Genomic DNA, 19,456 nt, shown 5'->3' with positions numbered 1-19,456 from the left:
TAGATGGACCTTTGTTGGCAAAGTAATGTCTCTGCTTTTCAATATGCCATCTAGGTTGGTCATAACTTTTCTTCCAAGGAGTTAAGCGTCTTTTAACTTCATGGCTGCAGTCACCGTCATTTTGTTGATCTTTTTGAAGAACCAAATTTTAGTTTTCTTGATTTTTCTGTTTTATTCTTAATTCCATGCATATATGTATGTATTTAAATCCATGAGCTAGAATAAAGGGGGAAAAGGCATAAGAAGGAAGGAAACAGATCGCTCTTATCATCCAGGTTTCACGTCTCCCTGCGGAGTGAGTGACCCTCCCTCACTCTGCACTGCAGTATTGCACTGCTGTCTCACTACTCTGTGTTGGCCTGTTCACAGTCAATATTTTCACTTGTTTAAGCTGTTTACTGTTCACTTTCCTCACAAGATGGACATTTCAAAAGAGCAGGGAACTGTATTTCTAGCCCCTAAAATAATGCCTGGCATATAGTAAGCAGTCAGTAACGAGTGGTTTTCTGTCCTTTTATCAATTTCCATTTGTTCACACATTCTTTTGACTTTCTCCACATCTTCCTTTAGTTCCTTGAGCATCTTTGTTTTGAGCAACTTTAACACAGGTGTTTTAAAGTCGTTGCCTAATATATCTGCCGTTTAATCTTTTTCATGGACAGATTCTGTTGAATTCATTGTTCCTTCCAACATGCTGTCCACACCTTCCTGTTCCTCCGTACGTCTTGGTTTTGTTGTTGAACACTGGGCGTTTAAATCCCCCTCCCCAGGGGTTTACTGTTTTGTTGTTGTTGTCATTTTTACTTTGTAGGCTCTTTGCCAAGGATCAGCTAAAGGTGTAAACTTCAATTTTTCTCAGACTTTTTTTCTGAACCCTTCCCTGGATGTGCACAGTCACTTTTTAATTTTCTCATTCATGTAAATTGTTAAAGAGTGTCCTACTCTTCAATGTCTCGCTCCTCAGAAGGGGAAAGAGGGCCCCAGCCCACTATCATTCCCTGACAGACACCTCATCCGGGGGTGGTGGGGTACAGCCACAGTGGCTGCCGCTCTTCATCTGCACTCTGATCAGATGCAGCGATCAGGCACAAAGGACACCCACCCTCATTCCCGCAAGCTATGTGCAAGTTGATCCAAGAACACGTGCATGGTCCTGCCACATGGCTAGGGGTAGGAGAAGGGAACCTGAAATTGTACAAAGAGCTGAAACTGACTGAAAATTAATCACAACTTATTAAGTCTTCCCCTGGAAATTGTAAGCCTCCAGCAGAGAGTTCCAAAACAGTTCTATTACTGGTCTTATTCTAACCATTTTATTTTCTGTGACTGATCCCAAGAAAATCTGAGGTATCAAACCAATAAAACCATGTAGTCAACAGTTTATAAAAATATATCTTTATTATTTTGATGTTCTTGCACAATACATATACCTAGTCATATAAACATGGTCTTCCTGTTAAATATAAATTAAACACAAAAAACTATAAACAAATCAGCAAAATTACTGGAAAACCCTTCCAAACCACAAATCCTTATTAAAAATGTACACAGGGACAATGAACCTGTCTTAAGACACCAAAATTAACTGCAGACAAATGTAGACGTTTAAAGAAGCAATCAAGGGCAGAGTGATATGGAATAAAAGCTAAGACACGGGTGTCTTAGCTGCGTATAGTGAGCCAGGCCAGTCAAAGGACTCCAGTTGGCATTTCAGCAGAGTGTCATCTCTGTGCAAAAAGATCAGGGCTTGTCCTCAAGCTTAGGGTACTCTCAAAGCAACCACAGCAGAGAATGGCCACAAGAGTGGTGGTCAGATAACTTAAACACACGAATTCCAGACACTCCAACTATGAGCGTGGACCATCCACTCCACCCAGAGCCATTCCCAGAGCCCTGACTTGAAGCCAGGTTATTAGCAGTGACTCCAGATTAGCACATACTCTGAAAACCCATAACTACAGGGAAACTCACAACACATACAAAACCTGGAAAACCCTTGCTGAATTTCAGAATAGAACGGTTCAACCGCTAACCTTGACAGGATCTAACAGTGAGGCTGAGGTACCTCAGGCGAGGCTGAACAGACAGGAGATACATACTTTCCATCCGTTCTTCTCTCCCAGCAGGGCGCAAACGCAGGGGACAAACTGTCACAAGTCTCCAACTGCCCTCTTCAGGGCTGGAGCAGCTCAAAGTCTGTGGGATGATGCCAAGAACCACACCAGGTACGAACCCCACACAGAGAGCAGAGTTCAGGTCCAACAGCTTCCACTTCTGAGCAAACAGGGTCGGGTCAGCATTCGGATACAGGAGGACCCCCTGTGACCGCCATCAGAGACCTGTGTCTGAGCGTCACGGCGAGTTGGCCATCGCCACTTCCCAGCAGGCCACCTGGACGCTCATTCCCATGGTGGGGTCAGTTGCGAGGCTCCAAGGCTGTGGGGCTGCGGACCGTGGACATGAGGTGTGACTTGTAGGTTTTGCTCAGGCCTGTCATCCAGAACTTGAGCAGCTTGACGTTGTCCTCCTCAGATGCTCCAAGGATACTCAGGAGCTTCTGCGTGTCCTCTTTGGGCCGACTATCCACCTTGGTGAATTTAAAAAGGACCTTCACTTTGCTGTAGGAAATCAAAACCAAACACTCAGTTACCGTAGCGCCATCAGCAGAGTTCTGGTCCTGGGGCCTAAGAGGCTTCAAGACCAGCAACAGCTTGATAAGCAGAGCAGAACAGAAACAGGGGAGTCAGCACAGAGCAGAGCAGCAGCTCACACCTGCCCCACCATTTCCCACTTTCCCAGTTCTAATGCTGCTGCATCCAGACAGGGAGGTTAAAAAAACAAACATTCCTTCCTGTCATGAAAGGAACTGCCTGCTCTGAAGCTTCACTGCACTATTTAAAGTCAGAACGATGTTTGGCTAATTAACTGACAAAAAATTACTAAGAAGGCAGGAGGGAATAGTTATCTGCTGTAATAGAATGGGAACTATCCAATCTTTCAACTTTTTAAGTTAATTAACCATCAAGAACAACTGCTTCCTTGGAGAGCACAGAGCAGCTTGAGGCCCAGGTGCGGAGTCACCTGCTCAAGGTCACCCAGCTGGCTGCACAGTGGCGGACTCGTAAGCCTTCCCCTGCTGTGCCACCCGCAGCGCCACGGCCTCAGCTCTTTCTCTGGTTTGCCTCAGCAGAACGCCGTGCTGTTGGCACCCTAGCCCTCCCCAGAAAGCAAGACTCCAGGAGCCGCGACAGCGCCTGCTTACTTCATCCACTCTTCCTTGAGGCACACGAGGCACTGGTCCACCACGTCCACGGACAGGTTTTGGTTGGTCAGAGCAGCCTCCATCTTATTCAGGATGGTGGGGCCGACTGGGAGCGGGGCAGAGAGGGTCAGCACCAGGAGAGCCTGAGCGCTGCCCCCCAACACCCCCCAGCTCATTCTGGGATGAGGCAGATCCCAGAGGCAGCCCGCTCAGCGGCACTCACCTCGGTCTGCGGCTACAGGACTCCCACTGGTCACTACAAACTCGTACTTGCTGAGAGGCTGCTCACTCTCACACCCAACCGCATGGAGGCTGGAGCGAGTGGCCGTGTGGACCTCCACGACCACAGCAAACTCTGGGGCAACACAGACACACTGCTCTGTCAACTGTGCCCCTTCACCCCACGACAAGCCCACCCGACTCTGCGGCTCCGAATCATCTCAGACCATCTTGGGAAACACTCTAGTCACCCGAGGTTAATACCTGGGCCTTTAAAATCTGTCATTTGTGAACACAGTTAAGAGTTCACTTTTGACTCAAACTAACAATGCATCAAGTGACAATAACTACCGATTATATCATATACCTCAGTTGGCTGAATACTACTCTGTGAGGGGGGTCCTGCTATAACCCCTACTTCATAGGCAGGGAAACAGAGAATCTAAGTGACTTGCACGAGGTCACATGGCTATGGTGGTAATAACATCAAGCCCGTCTCTGAGACTAGAGCCTGTGCTCTGCAAACTGCCTCCTGGACTCATGGCCCAGCCTGAGTGCTGAAGGACGGCAGCTCTGTGAGCAACCGTCTGACCATCTCACAGAATCACCGGAGGAGCCTGGACACACCAGGAGGTGGGGATGGGTGCCCAGGCTGATTCCCAAATGCCCCCAGCTGAAGAGGGACGCCAATGAGCTTCTTGGCCATTTTTCTAGAGCCGTTTTCTTTTCGTGAGCTTGTCTGTCCCAAAGGTGGAGCTGAGCGGAGCAAAGGCCACTGTGCTGATGGGCAGCAGGGACGGATTTAAGGCAGATAAAACAGGAGACCAGAAAGAGGAAGGAAGTCCATAGGGCAGAGGGGTCAGTCCAGCAGGACTCCTGAACCATCCCCAGGATGGGACATGCCCCCACGGAGAGCCACACCCCAGCAAGCTACCCTAACCATGAGCTTGTCCAGCCCAACCCACACCTGTCTTAAAGACAGAAAACAGAGGCCAATGCCACTGGGAAAGTGGGTCCTTCAACATGGGAACCTCCTGCCTCTGAGGCCAGCAGGCGTGGTCCTCAAACACACAGCTGACACCCAGTCGTATGGTCTCACTCTGAGTCCCGAGGCACATACCTGAGGCCAGCACATGGGGAGGGATCTGCACGTGGGGGCTGAGGCCCAGGAAGTTGCAGCGGTAGGCCTCCTCGTACTGGCTGCTGTAGGGGATGACACGGACACAGCCCACGGGCAGCATGGTCTGCAGGGACACAACAGCCCAGAGTTGAGCACTGCCCCGGCTGACTCCATCCCCACACCCCAGTGCACTCAGCACTTGTGCAGAGCCCCTTCCTCTCAAGGCATCCCTGGTCTCCTGGCCCCAGGCCATCTCCCACACAACCCAACCGTGGCCTGCTCAGCAGGGTTAGCTCCTCCTTCATTCTCCAGCTGCTCCGCTGTGTGTCTCTTCCCTCATCCCCAAAGCTTTTTGAGAGCCTGACCTCGCGCCCTCAGGGCCTAGACAGAGGGCGGTATGCACGCACCCTCAGAGCCAGACCCCGGCCGTGGCACCACTACACCTGTGGGGTGCACCACGGTGGGCCCATTGAGAACGCGCTGTGCAGAGGCCCGGGAGGCTGAGCCCACCCCCGGTGGAGGTGGCTTCTCAGAGGGGTGGGGATGGGGAAGCAGACAGGATGTGATCAGTCTATGAGGACAGCAGATTCCTCACGGGAAACAAAGCCACAAATCACTACCTTTTGTTTTTCTAAATATCTTGGGGCCAAGCTGTGTGTGTGTCTCGCAGAATCAGTTCCAACCAGGGATGGGACCCAGGCCCTCGTCAGTGAAAGGGCAGACGACCCCCATATTAATAGTGGAGAAAAACACAGATCTTAGATTCAGGCAATGAGTCTCTGACATGTCCTAACACGCACACCTTAAGTCCACAGTTCATAAAACCCACCAGGCCAGTACTGTCTCCCCACCACCATGACAGAAAAAAACACTCTCTCACCCGAAGGACTTCGAAGGCTGAATGGACGAGGTCTGAATCTCTGCTCTTCCAGATCACCTGGTTCCCCATGAGGACGTGCCAGGCCAGTGTGCGGAAAGACGGGGCACCCAGGACCTGAAAAACATAGTGTACAGCTTTCCATCCAGAAACTTTGCCTGTGGAGCAAAGGAGGCGGGCCAGGAGAGAGGAAGTCATCTACCTCCAGAGGGGGAAGGTGGAGTTGGGTGACATGCCCCAGGACAGCAAGGGGCAGGGGGACCTCTCTACATTCACAACTGGAAGCCTGAGCCCAAAGCTTCAACACTTCAACATCTGTCCTTCAATTTTACTCTTAAAAACTTAAAGCTATTCATTCTAAGCTTTCTACAACATACCTTCTCTCTCTACACACTTAACTATGGCTCAACCACTCAAAAGCAAACCAGGGCTGTGACTCTTCAGCACCAAGGAAGAGCAGGGTCTCCACACCGGCTCACCCAGGCTGCCCTGTTCAGTGTGGATCCACGTCCAGAGCACACCTCCACCCCTCCTCCTGGGAGTAAGACTCCCTGATTTATCCTGTCTCTGTTGTCATTCAGTTTCTCAGTTGTGTCTAACTCTGCGACTCTGTGGACCATAGCCCGCCAAGCTCCTCTGTCCATGGGATCCTCCAGGCAAGAATACTGGAGTGGGTTGCCATTTTCTTCTCCAGGGGATCTTCCCGACCCAGGGATTGAACCCCATATACTGTGTCTCCTGCTGCTGAGCCACCTGAGAAGCCAGTCTTGTTTTTTTCCTGCTTTAACCAACTGATTAACCATGTGGCACTGACAATTTGCCACCAAAGGGCCGCCAAAGAATTGATGCTTTTGAACTGTGGTATTGGAGAAGACCCTTGAGAGTCCCTTGGACAGCAAGGAGAACAAACCAGTCAATCCTAAAGGAAATCAATCCTGAATATTCATTGGAAGGACTAATGTTGAGAAAGACTGAAGGCAGGAGGAGAAGAGGACGAAAGAGGACAAAATGGTAGGATGGGATCACAAACTCAATGGACATGAGTTTGAGCAAACTCCAGGAGATAGTGAAGGAAAGGGAAGCCTGGCATGCTGAAGTCCATGGAGTCGCAAAGAGCCGGACACGGCGGAGTGACTGAACAACAACTCACAGATTTGAAGACCTCATCCTGTTATCCAACACCAGCCACCCCTGAGGACCTGCCTCCAGGACCCACCCTGGCAGAACCCCAGACCCCTCCCAACTGTCATCCACAGAAACAATCAGCACGGCCTGCAGCCTAGTCCAGGACGAGCTGAGTGAATGGTTTTCACCCTGAAGTCCCACAGAGAACTGCTGTTAACCAGGCTTTAATTTTCCAAAAAACAAATCACTGTCTTCTGACAGAATTCATTCTCAACATAAAAAGAGAGAGTCTAAGAAAGAACTGTCGGCCTCTGTGACCCAGTAGTCCCTCCCCCAGCACCCCCAGTGGTCATGCCCCACCCCTACCCCCACTGCCGCGCAGGCTCCCTCTCATACTGAATGACAAGCCCTTGTTTGAATGCAATTACTAGAGTTGGACACTCAGATCTCTTGATTCTTTGTAAGACTGCCCACTGTTTTCAATCTACAAAGCATCCATGCTGCATGCAAACCAACAATGTTGTTCAACTCCTTTAGAAGGTTCCAGAACCACAAGATACGAGACTCATGAAAAGCTGACTGCTGGGCCTTTCTTTAAAGACACCCCCTCCATCCTTACTGAGCCTGGGGCTCAGACACCCCAGATGCCCACTGTCATCTACAGTCACCCACTGAGAAGGTTCCTGGTCACTCCTGAGCATGGCAGGCCTGAAGGACAAGGTGTACAGGGTGGAGATGAGCCGGAAGCAGAGGCGGGGGCTCCTGGCCCAGTGTTTGACCCGTCTATCGCTGCCCCCTCCCCCGCTACCACCTACCTGCCTCATGTGCCGAAGCGATTTGAACACGGAGAGCTTCCGTGGCTGCCAGGCTCCACAGTCTGAGAGCAAGGAAGACTCTGCTGGACACTTGGTCAGCTCCCGCCCCTCTGCCCCCTCTGGCAGGGCAGGGCCTTTCTCCTCCTCTTCAGCCTCAGAATTGTCCCAGCTTTCTGATTCCTCTTCCAACTCTGCAAGATGGACAACTCAGTTTCGCAGCATGCAGCCCTGGGTTCCTTCACTCTCTGGACGCCACACAACCACTTCAGCCTAAGGCACCTTGTGGTTAAACCGACCAGAAGACTACTGACTTCCGGTTCAGGCCAGCTGGCTATACTACTTGCTGCCTCTGGAGCCCCGGGGGGCCAGGAGCGGTCAGTCTGTGTTCTGTCCACGGGTGGTGGAAGAAGTCAAACTAAGGCTGAGCAGAGCACGCGAGCGCTACCCTGAGGGCTCCACATGTCCTGCCCTGAAGTCAGCGCCGTTCTCCTCACCTTACAGAAAGGAGGTGCTTGTCATCTCAGTTCACCTCACAGCAGCCCCACGAATGGAGTATCCTCACTCCCTGTCACGCATGAGGGGCAGTGCCTGGGCAACACAGAACATACACGTGTCCCAGAGCCGGATCTGAAGGCACATCTGACTCCAGCCTGTGCTCTGAACCCCTATGCTCACCTTTTTGACAAAAATACAACCCAAGATGTGACAGTGAGCCCTGCACACCTGCACCTCTCTCAACATTCTCGACTGTGTAAACACATCTCACCAACAGACTGCCCTTGCCCTCTTCACCAGCAAAGAAACGCGCAATCACTACGATCAATGGTCCACGGTCGACTGCACCGTGAGAGCACCACGGTGGACCTCGATCCAGCGCCTCGCCCTTGCAGGGAAGCCTGTTCAGATGCAAGTCACCTGACGACAGAAACAACCTTGAAACAGCTCCACCCTGCTAAGGTCAAGCATTTGCAAGCAGCAGCTTGTCAAGCACATCACAAGTCTTGTTCACCCCACATCGCTACATCACTGAAAATCCAATCATCTCCAAAAGAAACGTGGACTCTCAGACCCCCAGGTGGTTACCCAGATGTGGAGAGCTGACCACAGACCTGAGGAAGGTGGCCCAGACACCAGGCTTGGGAGCCACTGCCCTGATGAAACCCCTGGGTCCTGTGAAGCACAGCACTCTACTGCTACCGAACAGAGCAGAGAGCAGGCCCGTCCAGAGAGGCGAGCAGGTTGAGAGCCTCACTCACCTGCCCCCCAGCCCTGACCCTCCCTACCTGAGCAACAGCCCCAGGGTCAAAGGAGGCTTTTCCAACCTGCCTGGACAGATTCTCACGGGACCATAAAGGAAGATGAGACAGGAAACCCCAATAAAACCAAGAAGAGCCAAAAAGGCCAGTTTCTGCTCCCAGGGTGCCCTCCATCAGCTCTCTGCCAGGACAGAGGGGTGGGCTGAGCACAGGGCAACCCTATAGCCACCCCCAGGCTCCCAGCATGAGCACCTCCCTGCTTACCCGCAAGTTGCTCCATCTGGACCAAGGTGTCCTCGGTTGGTGCGCCTTCCAGGAGCTTCTCAGTCAGCCGGCTGCCACATGCTTTCAGGAGCCTGAGAACAGAGCATCAGCTATGAAGTGTTCTTGCTAAAAGGAAAACAGGACTTGAAACCAATGGACCCTGCTGATCTGACTACCAGATAACAGAACACTCGGGCATAAGGACGCAGCTGAGCACCGTCCAGTGGTTGCTATCAGCCAGGAGTCCAGCAAAGCCGGGAGCAGGGGTGCAGGAGGAGCTGCCCCTGACAGAGACCCAGCAGCACCTGCGCCCGTGGCGATACAGCCCCCACACCAGGTCAAGCCTGAGGCAGCATAGGACAGCGAGCGTGGATGGGGCCGGAGGAAGCTATAGAAGGAGTCTACTTTGTGGCATGTGATGATTTAATGGCTGAGGCATACAACTAAGATTTGCCTTAAAAAACATTCTAGAATAAAAAAGTGAGAGAACATATGAAAACGCATTAAAACACTGATAACTGCTAAAGTAAGACAGCAAGGGTGTGTAGTACTTATTACACATTGGGTCTGTCTGAAAATTTCTGTAATTAAAATGATTTTTTAAAATATAAATTTATTTATTTTAATTGGAGGCTAATTACTTTACAATATTGTATTGCTTTTGCCATACATCATAAAATGATTTTTAAAAGACAGAACACTTGGGTGGGGAGACATGTTTCTCCCTTAGTCTGCAGGTTCTCAGGAGCTGCACTCAAGGATTTCCATGTGAGCACGTGGCTTAGGCGACGCTGCACAGGAGAACCTGGGGTGTCTGGAAGGAAATGTACCCTGCAGGGGAGGGACAGAAACAGTCTGTGGCAGGCAGGCAGACTGCAGCGGTTTCCAGGTTGTCCACAAGTTTGTCCAAACTCTTCCCTCCACACGGTGGAGACTGAGCCTCCCACCTGCCTCAGGTGGGCCCCTCTAACAACAGCAGGTGAAGGCAGGTCTGAGGCCACTGAGGCCTGGGCATGAAAGCACCGAGCCCACCTCGCTCCCCCAGGTCACTGGCACAACCACAGTGAAGGGCTGAGGCTGCCACCCATGGCTGGGCCAATCTGCTAGCCCCGAGAGGGAGCCAGCTTCAGAGAGCAGAAGATCCTCCTGAGACCAGAGCAGCCCAGGTCAGCCCCCTTCAAATCCTGACCCCTAAGAGCCGAGTGGTGTAAGCATTCACTGCTGTCCCAGGAGAGGAGAGACCATCGGCCTTGGCCTGGGACCAGCACCCGAAAACTAGCACCTTCTCAGCAACCTCTGCGTGCTCAGGGCCAAGGACGACTGGGCCAAGCTCAGACTTACGAGCCACACACAGGTGCGCCCAGTGACGGTCCCCCTAACCTGGGCACAGTCCGGCCAACACCCTAGTAGCCGTGAGAAGACCGAGTCTGGTTACCAGGCGAAGGAGGTGTGAAGGCAGGCCCACAGGCTGTCATCGTTGGTCAAGGACGTCAGTGAGCGGGCGGCGTTGCCATTCCTCTGGTGCAGGAAAGGGGTGAATGCTGTGTTCATCCTCTGGGCGCGCTGCGGGCACCCGAACTGCTCCGCTTCAAACACCTGAGCCACGGAGGGAGAGGACAGCCCTTCAGGACAATCCCAGCTGGCAGCCCAGGGCCCTCTGCTCTCTGGACCCAGAGGAAAGATGGGGCCACCATTCCCACCCAGCAGGACACTCTATCCCCACGCGGTCAGAAGCCGCCTGAAAAGAACGTCAGTTAAGAACTTCTCCTGCAGCCTCTCCGCTCAAGGTGGCCATGGGGCTGCTCTCCAAGTGCTCTTGGCTCCCCCTCCAGGTATGGGGGCTTCCACTGCTCAGACCCTGTCTAGGGGTGACATGCAACCCCCACAAGGACAGGAGCCAGGCCTCCAGGCCCAAGTGCCCCCCGAGCAGGCATCTGTGAGCAGCAGGCCCCCACAGCTGCCACCCCACCCACCAGGCTGACACGGTGAACAGACCCCTCTCGCCTGAACTGGACACAGAGCATCAACAAGCCGCTGGGGTTTAGGGACTGTCTGCTACCAGAGCACCACTAGCCTGTTCCCCCCAGGTGGCCCTGGATGTCCACATGGCATGTGGGTCTGCCACACTGTTAGTGGACAGGCTTCTGAAACAATGGTGAGAGGAAGCAAAGATCAGCAGGGATCATGCCAGAGCATTTGACTGCAGTTAAGCCAGAGCCAAACAAGAACCAGGGCAGCGAGACTCGAGAGAGACAGGCTGGCCTCCAGCTTGTGGCCACAACTCCGACTCTGCAGTGGTCAGGACCCCGAGGCAGGCACACTGCCCCCGTCCTGTTCCCTCCACGCAAAGCCCTGTTACCCTGCCCCCACCGCCCGGCCTCCTGGCCACCTTGAGCGCCTTGCCCTGGAGCTCGTCGATGATCCCACGGATCTTGCCCAGCAGGAAGGGCCAGGAGTTGATGAGGTAGATGCGGTCCATCATGATGGCAATGATGCTGTACCAGCGCTGGAAGCCCCGGGCCAGGCTGTCTTTGATGAAGAACGTGTGGCTGAACACGAAGCCATGCTGCTCGTCCCCAAAGAAGATGGGGCCCTCGCGGCCAGGGCAGACCTGGGACACAAGGACAGTGCTCCAGGACACCCCCTCTATACACAGGTGACTCCTGCTCAGACAGTTCTTCCTGCACTAACGAACCAACACCGATTACAGGGAGAGTGGGAAAGGAGGAGGAGAAAGGAAACAACCGCTTTCATCTCTCCTGTGATCAAACTCCCCAAAGAGAAGGTTCGTTACTGTGGAACACAAGGGCCAGTGGATTCCTTAATTTCTTTCTGCCTTGAGCCATATGTAACTCCGTATAAATATGTGATCTACCCCAGGCTCAGATTTGCCAACATCACTCATCTGGAACATACTGGAGGAAGGACAAGCCTCGAAGGTCTGAAAGTGGGTACAGTGACAGGAAGCATAAGCGATTAAACTACAAATTCTCCATCACAGAGACATACAAGCTAAGATGGAACGCAACAGCAGCAGTCACATGTCTTAGAAACACCCTGACTCACTCCCTGGTCAACTCAGAGAGCATGTGATGGGCACTGAGGCTGTGACATGGCAGTGACATCTGATGGGAGCAACATGGCCTACACACACTCTACATATTAGCAGTACATCCAAGAAGAACAAAGAATGCAGGTCCAGCGCTTACAAGGATGAGCTAGCAACCAGCCAGGGTGCCCCGCAGCTCACTCTGGAGGCCTGCCTGCCTGCGCTCTTCATGACAGGACTGCCAGCTGCCTGCCTGCCCATGACCAACACTGATGCTGCCCAGGCTGGAGTGTATGGGAACAGCTCCTCAGAGGGCCCAGGTCTTAGGCGCTCACCTCACAGCTCAGGCTCCGCACGCAGGCCTGACGGACGATGCTGAAGAGCTGGGGGTGGTTGGGGTGCTGATGACTGACATACTTGATCGAGGTCTCCTTGTCATGGCTGATGTAGCCGGGGTGTCCTGCAGCAAGTGACCGGCAGCCCTGCTCACGAGAAACAAAAGAAAACCAGTTAGTCAGGAAGCAAGCAACACACATTCTTTCCCTTGTGCGAATCTCAAACAAAAGAATCTATTTTTGTAAAAAACAAATGGCTCCCAGAGTTACACCTGGCTGAGGAGCTCCCTGTTTCCTGAACAGGAAAACCCGGATGAGGGCCTCACAGAGGTCACTGGGTCTAGTCTACCACACGCCCACAGCAGGAGTCCCGGGGAGCTTCATACCTACCACTCATCTAACTTGAGGCACAAACCCAAGATAGTCACCACAAGCACCCCCACCTTCGAGGCAGCAAAACAGGCTCAGAGCCGAGCAGCAGCTCACACAGCCTGTGCTGGCCTCCACTCTGATCTGGGCACAACACTGGGCAGGGCCTCAGGAGGTAGCCACACTCTGAAAACACACACTCAGACCCTCTGCCATGGAAGTGGGCTGGACCAGTGGCCCTGTCTGCTGCCCCTCTGAAGCCACCGCCACGTTGGTGCCAAGGCTGTGCGTCCCCAAGGCGACCCCTCCTTGTGCGATGCAGGACCCTCCCAAGGCCATTCTAGCTCAAGGACCCTCCCCCAAGATCCCACTGTCCAGGCCCCCCTCCTGCCTGCCTCCCTGTCACAGGTGTCACCTGCTCACAGCAGAGGCTCCTCCCCACCTTTGCTCCCTCCCTCTAGACCTCTCACAGTCAAATCAACCTCAAGTTCGCTGACTGCTTCTCAACAAACCCAAACTAACGTGGCTGGATTTCTGTCCACCCTGCATGGCAGGTCCAACACCACTCGATTTCTAGTCCCAACGCAGGGCCCGCACGTGAAGAATCAGCCTGGTTTGGGGACCTGATCTCCATCGCTCAGAGCTCAGGAAGCAGGCAGGGTGCTTGAGAGGAGGACACCTGGCTGAGGGGACAGGACAGGAGGTCGGCAGCATGTGAGCACTGTGCAGAGGGGAGGCCGGAAAGGCAGACTCTGTGATGGTGGCAAGCGCCTGCTGGCCCAGAGGGGCTGGAAAGAGCAAGAGCTGGCATGAGGGGAAATAGCCAGAGGGAAGAGAGGCAGCAAGTGCATCCCAAGGGCCCAGAGCTATGAGGTCACATCCATGACCAGGAGGTCAAGCCCAAGCCCCTGCAGAGAAGAAACGCACCCCCCTGGGGCCCCAAGAGACACTGGCCTCACACATGTCCGACTTCTTGGGCCCCGGGCTGCTGGACTCTGCACTGGCACCTTCTGCTGGGCTGTGCGCACGGATACGACTGCTCATCTGGATGCCGCCCTCCTCCTCGTCCGCTGGCTCGCCTCGGCCGGCGCCATCTCCACTACCAGCCCCCTGCGGCAGCGGGGCATGCAGGACCTCTGTGCAGAAGAGCGTGCGGGGGCCGTGCAGCTCACAGAAGTGACAGAGCGCGACGATGGCGTTCATGGTGCCCTAGAGATGGCGCTGGGCTGTGGGGAGAGGAGAGAAATGCCCGAGACAGCCCCATAACCCGCCCACTCCAGGGCCCGGCAACCGGAGGGCTGTCCCTGCCCTGTGGGTGCAGGTCATCTGGCCGGCGGCACTGCTAAGCACCCAGTCTGGACCAGCATGGCACTGCATGCAAGGACACAAAACAGACACCGCCCCTGGCACGTGGAGTGAGGACCAACAAGACACACAGAACGCAGGGTCACACAGAAACCCTTCAGGCAGGACCACGATGGCAGGGCTCGTGGGCACGAGGGACAGTGCCCTGGGGCGTCTGTTCCATGATCAGCCATGGGGCAGCTCCAGTGCCAGGCAGCGTTCCAGGTGCCATGATGCTGCCTCACAGAGCTCACCTCCCAGGAGGGGAGGGAAGCAGGGCTACTGCTTCCTCTAATGTGGCGACAGCATCAGGGAGACAAGGACAGGGGTCAAGGGCAGAGAAGACCTGGAGGAGGCGAGATGTTGTTTCAGACAAAAGGGCTCCTGACTGAGAGCTGAAGGAGCAGAGGGCACCACAAGGGCTGAGGAGGGGGCGTGAAGGGGTGTGAATGTTTGCAGAGCTGGGGGTGAGGGCAGAAGTCAAGCAGGGGGTGGGTTTTAGGGCCATGAGAAGACCCCAAAACTATCTTTCAGAGATTAGAGAACCTGTGGGAATTCTGATGAAAAATACAATAAATCTGAATGTTACTTTAAAAGATCATTTTGGCTGCTGTCCCCGGTAGACACAGGGAAGCCAGCTGGCCTGGGCCAGGCTGGGCAACGGAAGGTGGTGAGGACAGTCCATGTGTGACTGTACCCCAAGGATAAAAGCAGACACTGCTCATGGGCGGGTTGTGGAGCACGAGGAAGGAAGCAGGGCCATGGGAGCTGGGAGCAGAGAGCAGTGCTGAGGTGAGCCCCCAGTGGAGAAGATGACAGCAGGCTGGCGTGGGGCGGGGGGTGGCACTGAGTGGGGCAGTCAGGGCTGGGGGTCCCTGGGCCTCTAGAGCTTAGATGTGGGAGGAAGGAAGAGCTGGTCAAGGTGACAGAGGATGACCGGCAGCGAGGCAAAGTGCACTGTCACTCCAGGGACCATGGAGCAAAATCCAAGTCATGAGGGAAGCAGAGTCCTGGAAGGGCTGGGGGCAGGGTGGTTTGGGCACCAAGAAGGCGGAAGTGGCGTGCAGACACAAGTGTCCTCTGCTTGGGAAAACCATAAAGGTGGGGGGTATCCACTGGGCTGCAGTACTGGAGGCACAGAGGTGAGATGCTGACAGCCCGGCGGACCTGACACGCGTCACACAGCAGGGCCTGGGAGGCAGGCTAAAATGGGGACAGTCTGTGTTTACCACAGCAGTAAAGTGTGGTCAAGCACTCAGCCGCCACTGCACTGGAGCATGAGGCTCACAGCAGAAGCGGCAGAGTCAACCCAAAGGAGACGCCTGACGACCAGACAGGAGGAGGGGTGGCTGGAAGGCACAGTGAGCCACAGTATGGGGCAGGGGGGCGTCCTAGAGGAAGGTGGGCAGTGGGAGAGAAGATAGTTTAAGACAAGAGGACACTTAGCTGGAAGACCTTGAGTTCCATGGAGATTCTGGAGAGCAGGACCAAGAGGCAGGGCTGGGGAGAAGGGTCCAGAAAGCCACACCCACCTTGCCCCAAGACCTCCAATGGCTCATTGCCCCTCCTAAGTGCTCACGCCCATCCATCACCCTCTCCCCTCTCCCTGCTTTATTTTACTGGATCATATACTTTGTCTCATCTTTAGCAGTTCCTTGCACATAGCGGGCACCAAGTTAACACGTGTTAAATAAGTGAATTTAGGAGCTGTCTGGAGAGAGTACAGTTGTCGCCACAGAAAGTGGAACACTTGTGGAGGGTGTCCACATGAATTCTATACTTATCAGAACCATATGGCTACCATCCCACCTAGGCGACAGCCAGCAGGGCCATTTGCACATGAATTGGGCAGGGCAACACAGTCATACCTCAGCTTCAAGACCTGCCATTTTATAGGCAAGGAAAAGTATCAGAGCCAATTCTAAGAGCAGCGGGCACGGGGGAAAAAAAAATTAAGCCGCTTACAGCCAACCTCAAGACTTCCCTGGTGGCTCAGACGGTAAAGCGTCTGCCTACAGTGCGGGAGACCTGGGTTTGATCCCTGGGTCGGAAAGATCCCCTGGAGAAGGAAATGGCAACCCACTCCAGTATTCTTGCCTGGAAAATGCCATGGATGGAGGAGCCTGGTGGGCTACAGTCCATGGGGTCACAAAGAGTCGGACATGACTGACTTCACTTTCACAGCCAACCTCAAATGACAACATGAAAGAGGACGTGGGGACCCCACAGTTCTCAGTGCTTCAGCAGGGGCTCGCCCTGTAAGCTGCGGCCCACAGAAAGTTGATGATGCGATCAGAGAGTCCAATGTCTGATACCTTGTGACACAAGTATTTATATTTAAAAGTCCTTGTAAAGTTTAAGATATTTAAGTAGATAAAGTCATCATCCTTCCTACTCTTGGTTACACTTCATGCCCATTTAACCCTTCAGGCCACAGCCCAGCCTGTGGGCAGAGGTGATGCTGCTAAGCTTCTTCTGAGCATCCAGGATCAAACTGTCAGGCTACTCTTTTTCTGAGTTACACTCACTCCTGTCTGACAGGACTTCTGACTCCTCGGATCACAGCCGAAATAAAACTTAGCTCGTCAGCCGCTCACCTACAGACTCAAGAAAACCCCTCTTCAGCCCCGAGTAGCCAGGTGATGTCCAATGGATCCAAATACCTCTCTCAGCATCAGCCTAAAGCTGAGCGCCACCGGCCTGGGAGGGAACCACGGCCCGAGGCACCCTACCTCGGGCAGCGTGAGGCCGGGTCTCCGACTCCAATCTCTACCGAATGCCCGCCCAGCAGTCATTCCTCCCCAACCAGCTTTCCAGAAGCCAAGGAAGAAGCAGAAACCCTCCTTCGCCGGACACGCTCCTCAACAGGACATCTCGTCGGGCAGGGTCCTGTCCACGCCCTCTCCCACCGCGACAGGAACGTGAGCACCCCCACCCCCCCGCAGGGCACCGCGGCCGGGTCCCCCCGCCCCTGCAATCCGGCCGGAGGACCCAGTAGGGTTAAGGACTGTCTGGGCACGAACACTCGACAGACAAGCCCAGTTCACGGCGGCTCTCGCCCCACATCGGACGCGCTGCTGCTCCCCGACTGCGGCCTGGCCTCCGGTACCAGAGACGGGCGTGTGACCCTCGAGGGCACTTAACCACTAGTGACTTGGCGCCTGAGCACGTCCACCCCGAGGGTCCCCGTGCTGGGGACCCAGTGCCGCCGGCCGCCGCCACCCATCCCTTCCGCGACGAGGCCGCGCCCGACCTCACCCGCCAAGCTGGGGGCCTCCTCAGCTCCAGGCCGCCGCACCCCGCCCCCGGCCCGACCTCCCCGCCAGCGGGATCACCCCCCTCGACCGGAACAGCGTCCCTACTAACCCGACAAGCTGCGGCGCCGCCCTGCTCCGAGCCCTCCGCCGCGCCGCCCCTCTCGGATCTCCGCCTCCCCCCCCGCACCCCGGCTGCCCTCACTAAGTCCCCTCACAAGGGGCCGCGCCCGCCTCAGGGCGCGTGACTCTATCGGGCCGTACCACCGCCCGGAGCCGCGGAGGGGGAGCCGGCCGGCCGACGCCCCCGTACCCGAGGCGCCCGGAGATCCGCCAGACCCGCATCCCGGGAAGACCGCACGGGTCCGGGAGCTCCGGAGTCCGGTGGGACCCTAGAACGGTTGCCAGACCCGTTCTCTCCACTGCCCAGCCCGCGCCCCCACCGAGAAGCCCGGAGTGGTTGCGCCCGCGCGGGCCGGTAGGGGAGGCGGGGAGGGAGGTGGAGGAAACCATTCCAGGAGAGGGGAGGATGAGTTAATTTAAAGAGCACTTTTTAAAGAGAATTGAGGAAAAGTAGATCCATTCTAGGACTCCTGGCACATACCAGAAGGAAAAGAGAAAAAGGACGTCGCGGATATATAGGATGCTGTAATTTCTTTTGGTTTCACCGTTTTTATTAAATTTCCAATGGAACCAGTGTTCGGTGGAGCGCGCGGGCCGGGGGCGGGGCAGGAGGCGGCCGCTGGGTATCTTAAGAACAGCGCGACGCGGGGGCCGGGGCCTGGGAGCGCGCAAGCGCGATTCACCCTCCTCCCCTCGTCCGCTGTAGCACGTCGTTTTAAATATATGTAACTATGGAGTGATGATCCCTGGTGGCTCAGTGGTAAAGGATTCGCCTGCCAGTGCCATGAGACGCGGGTTCGATCCCTGGGTCGGAAACATTCCCTGGAGGAGGAAATGGCTACCCACGCCAGTATTCTAACCTTAAGAATCCCATGGACAGAGGTGTCTAGTGGGCTATCAGATAGAGTCCATGTGCTGCAAAGATTCAGGCATGACAGCGAGTGATCAAGTCTTCTGTGTACTTATGAGATTGGTCCAAAAGTCTTCAGCTTATAATGTGTTTGGCCGAGGTGAGTGGGCGCACAGCTGCCAGGAGCCGAGGGCCTGTGACGCATTGTTTTCTGTCTCCTTTTACCTTGTGGTAAGATGGGAGTACCAGACGACCTTACATGTCTCCTGAGAAACCTGTTTGCAAGTCAGGAAGTAACAATTAGAACTGGACTTGGCACTGCTGAAAGAAAGTGAAAGTGTGAGTCGCCCAGTCATGTCCGACTCTTTGCAACTCCATGGCCTGTACTCTTTACGACCCCATGGCCTGTAGCCCTCCAGACTCCCCTGTCCATGGAATTCTCCAGGCAAGAATACTGGAGTGGGTAGCCGTTCCCTTCTCCAGGGGATCTTACCAAGGATCGAATCCGGATCTCATGCATTGAAGGCAATTTGTTTACCCTTGGAGCCACATTAGATGGTACTCTGGTTCAAAATTGGCAAAGGAGTGTATTTCCCAAGGGTGACAAGGCTGTATATTGTCACCCTCCTTATTTAGCTTATATGCAAAGTACATCATGCAAAATGCCAGGCTGGATGACTCACAAGCTCGAATCATGATTGCTGGGAGAAATATCAACCTCAGATAAGCAGATGATACCAATTTATGGCAGGAAGTGAAGAGGAACTAAAGAGTCTCTTGATGAGGGCCAAAGAGGAGAGTGAAAATGCTGGCTTAAAACTCGAGGTTCAAAAAACTAAGATCATGTCATCTGGTCCCATTATTTCATGGCAAATAGAAGGGGGAAAAGTGAAAACAGTGACAGATTTTCTTGGGCTCCACTGTAGACAGTGACTGCAGCCATGAAAGTAAATATGCTTGCTCCTTGGAAAGAAAGCTATGACATACCTAGACAGTGTATTAAAAAGCAGAGACATTACTTTGCCAATAAAGATCCGTCTAGTCAAAGCTATAGTTTTTCCAGTGATCATGTATGGATGTGAGAGTTGGACCATAAAGAAGGCTGAGCGCCAAAGAGCTGATGCTTTTGAATTGTGCTGGAGAGGATTCTTGAGAATCCCTTGTACAGCTAGGAGATCAAACCAGTCAATCATA

The 19,456-nt window shown here is 54.1% G+C and overlaps 1 protein-coding gene across 4 annotated transcripts; it reads right to left on the bottom strand.

The window, feature by feature from the left end:
* Positions 1 to 1,379: 1,379 nt before the first annotated feature.
* On the bottom strand, positions 1,380 to 17,541 carry FLCN (folliculin). 4 transcript variants are annotated; one of them, XM_019981044.2, is made up of 12 exons: positions 17,402 to 17,541; positions 13,646 to 13,917; positions 12,323 to 12,469; positions 11,328 to 11,549; positions 10,374 to 10,534; positions 8,939 to 9,030; positions 7,419 to 7,609; positions 5,482 to 5,595; positions 4,602 to 4,725; positions 3,486 to 3,617; positions 3,263 to 3,368; positions 1,380 to 2,618 (listed from the first exon to the last, which is right to left on the bottom strand). In XM_019981044.2, the coding sequence occupies exons 2-12, from the start codon at positions 13,892 to 13,894 to the stop codon at positions 2,417 to 2,419; spliced, it is 1,740 nt and encodes a 579-aa protein (XP_019836603.2). In that variant the 5' UTR covers positions 13,895 to 13,917; positions 17,402 to 17,541; the 3' UTR covers positions 1,380 to 2,416. The 4 variants fall into 4 exon arrangements, with proteins under 4 accessions (XP_019836603.2, XP_070629327.1, XP_019836605.2 ...); XM_070773226.1 differs by lacking the exon at positions 17,402 to 17,541 and adding an exon at positions 17,294 to 17,311; XM_019981046.2 differs by lacking the exon at positions 11,328 to 11,549.
* Between the last annotated feature and the right edge of the window lie 1,915 nt (positions 17,542 to 19,456).

Source organism: Bos indicus, chromosome 19 (assembly GCF_029378745.1).
Source record: "Bos indicus isolate NIAB-ARS_2022 breed Sahiwal x Tharparkar chromosome 19, NIAB-ARS_B.indTharparkar_mat_pri_1.0, whole genome shotgun sequence".
Lineage (NCBI taxonomy): Eukaryota > Metazoa > Chordata > Mammalia > Artiodactyla > Bovidae > Bos > Bos indicus.
This window is presented reverse-complemented; position numbering and strand designations above follow the sequence as displayed.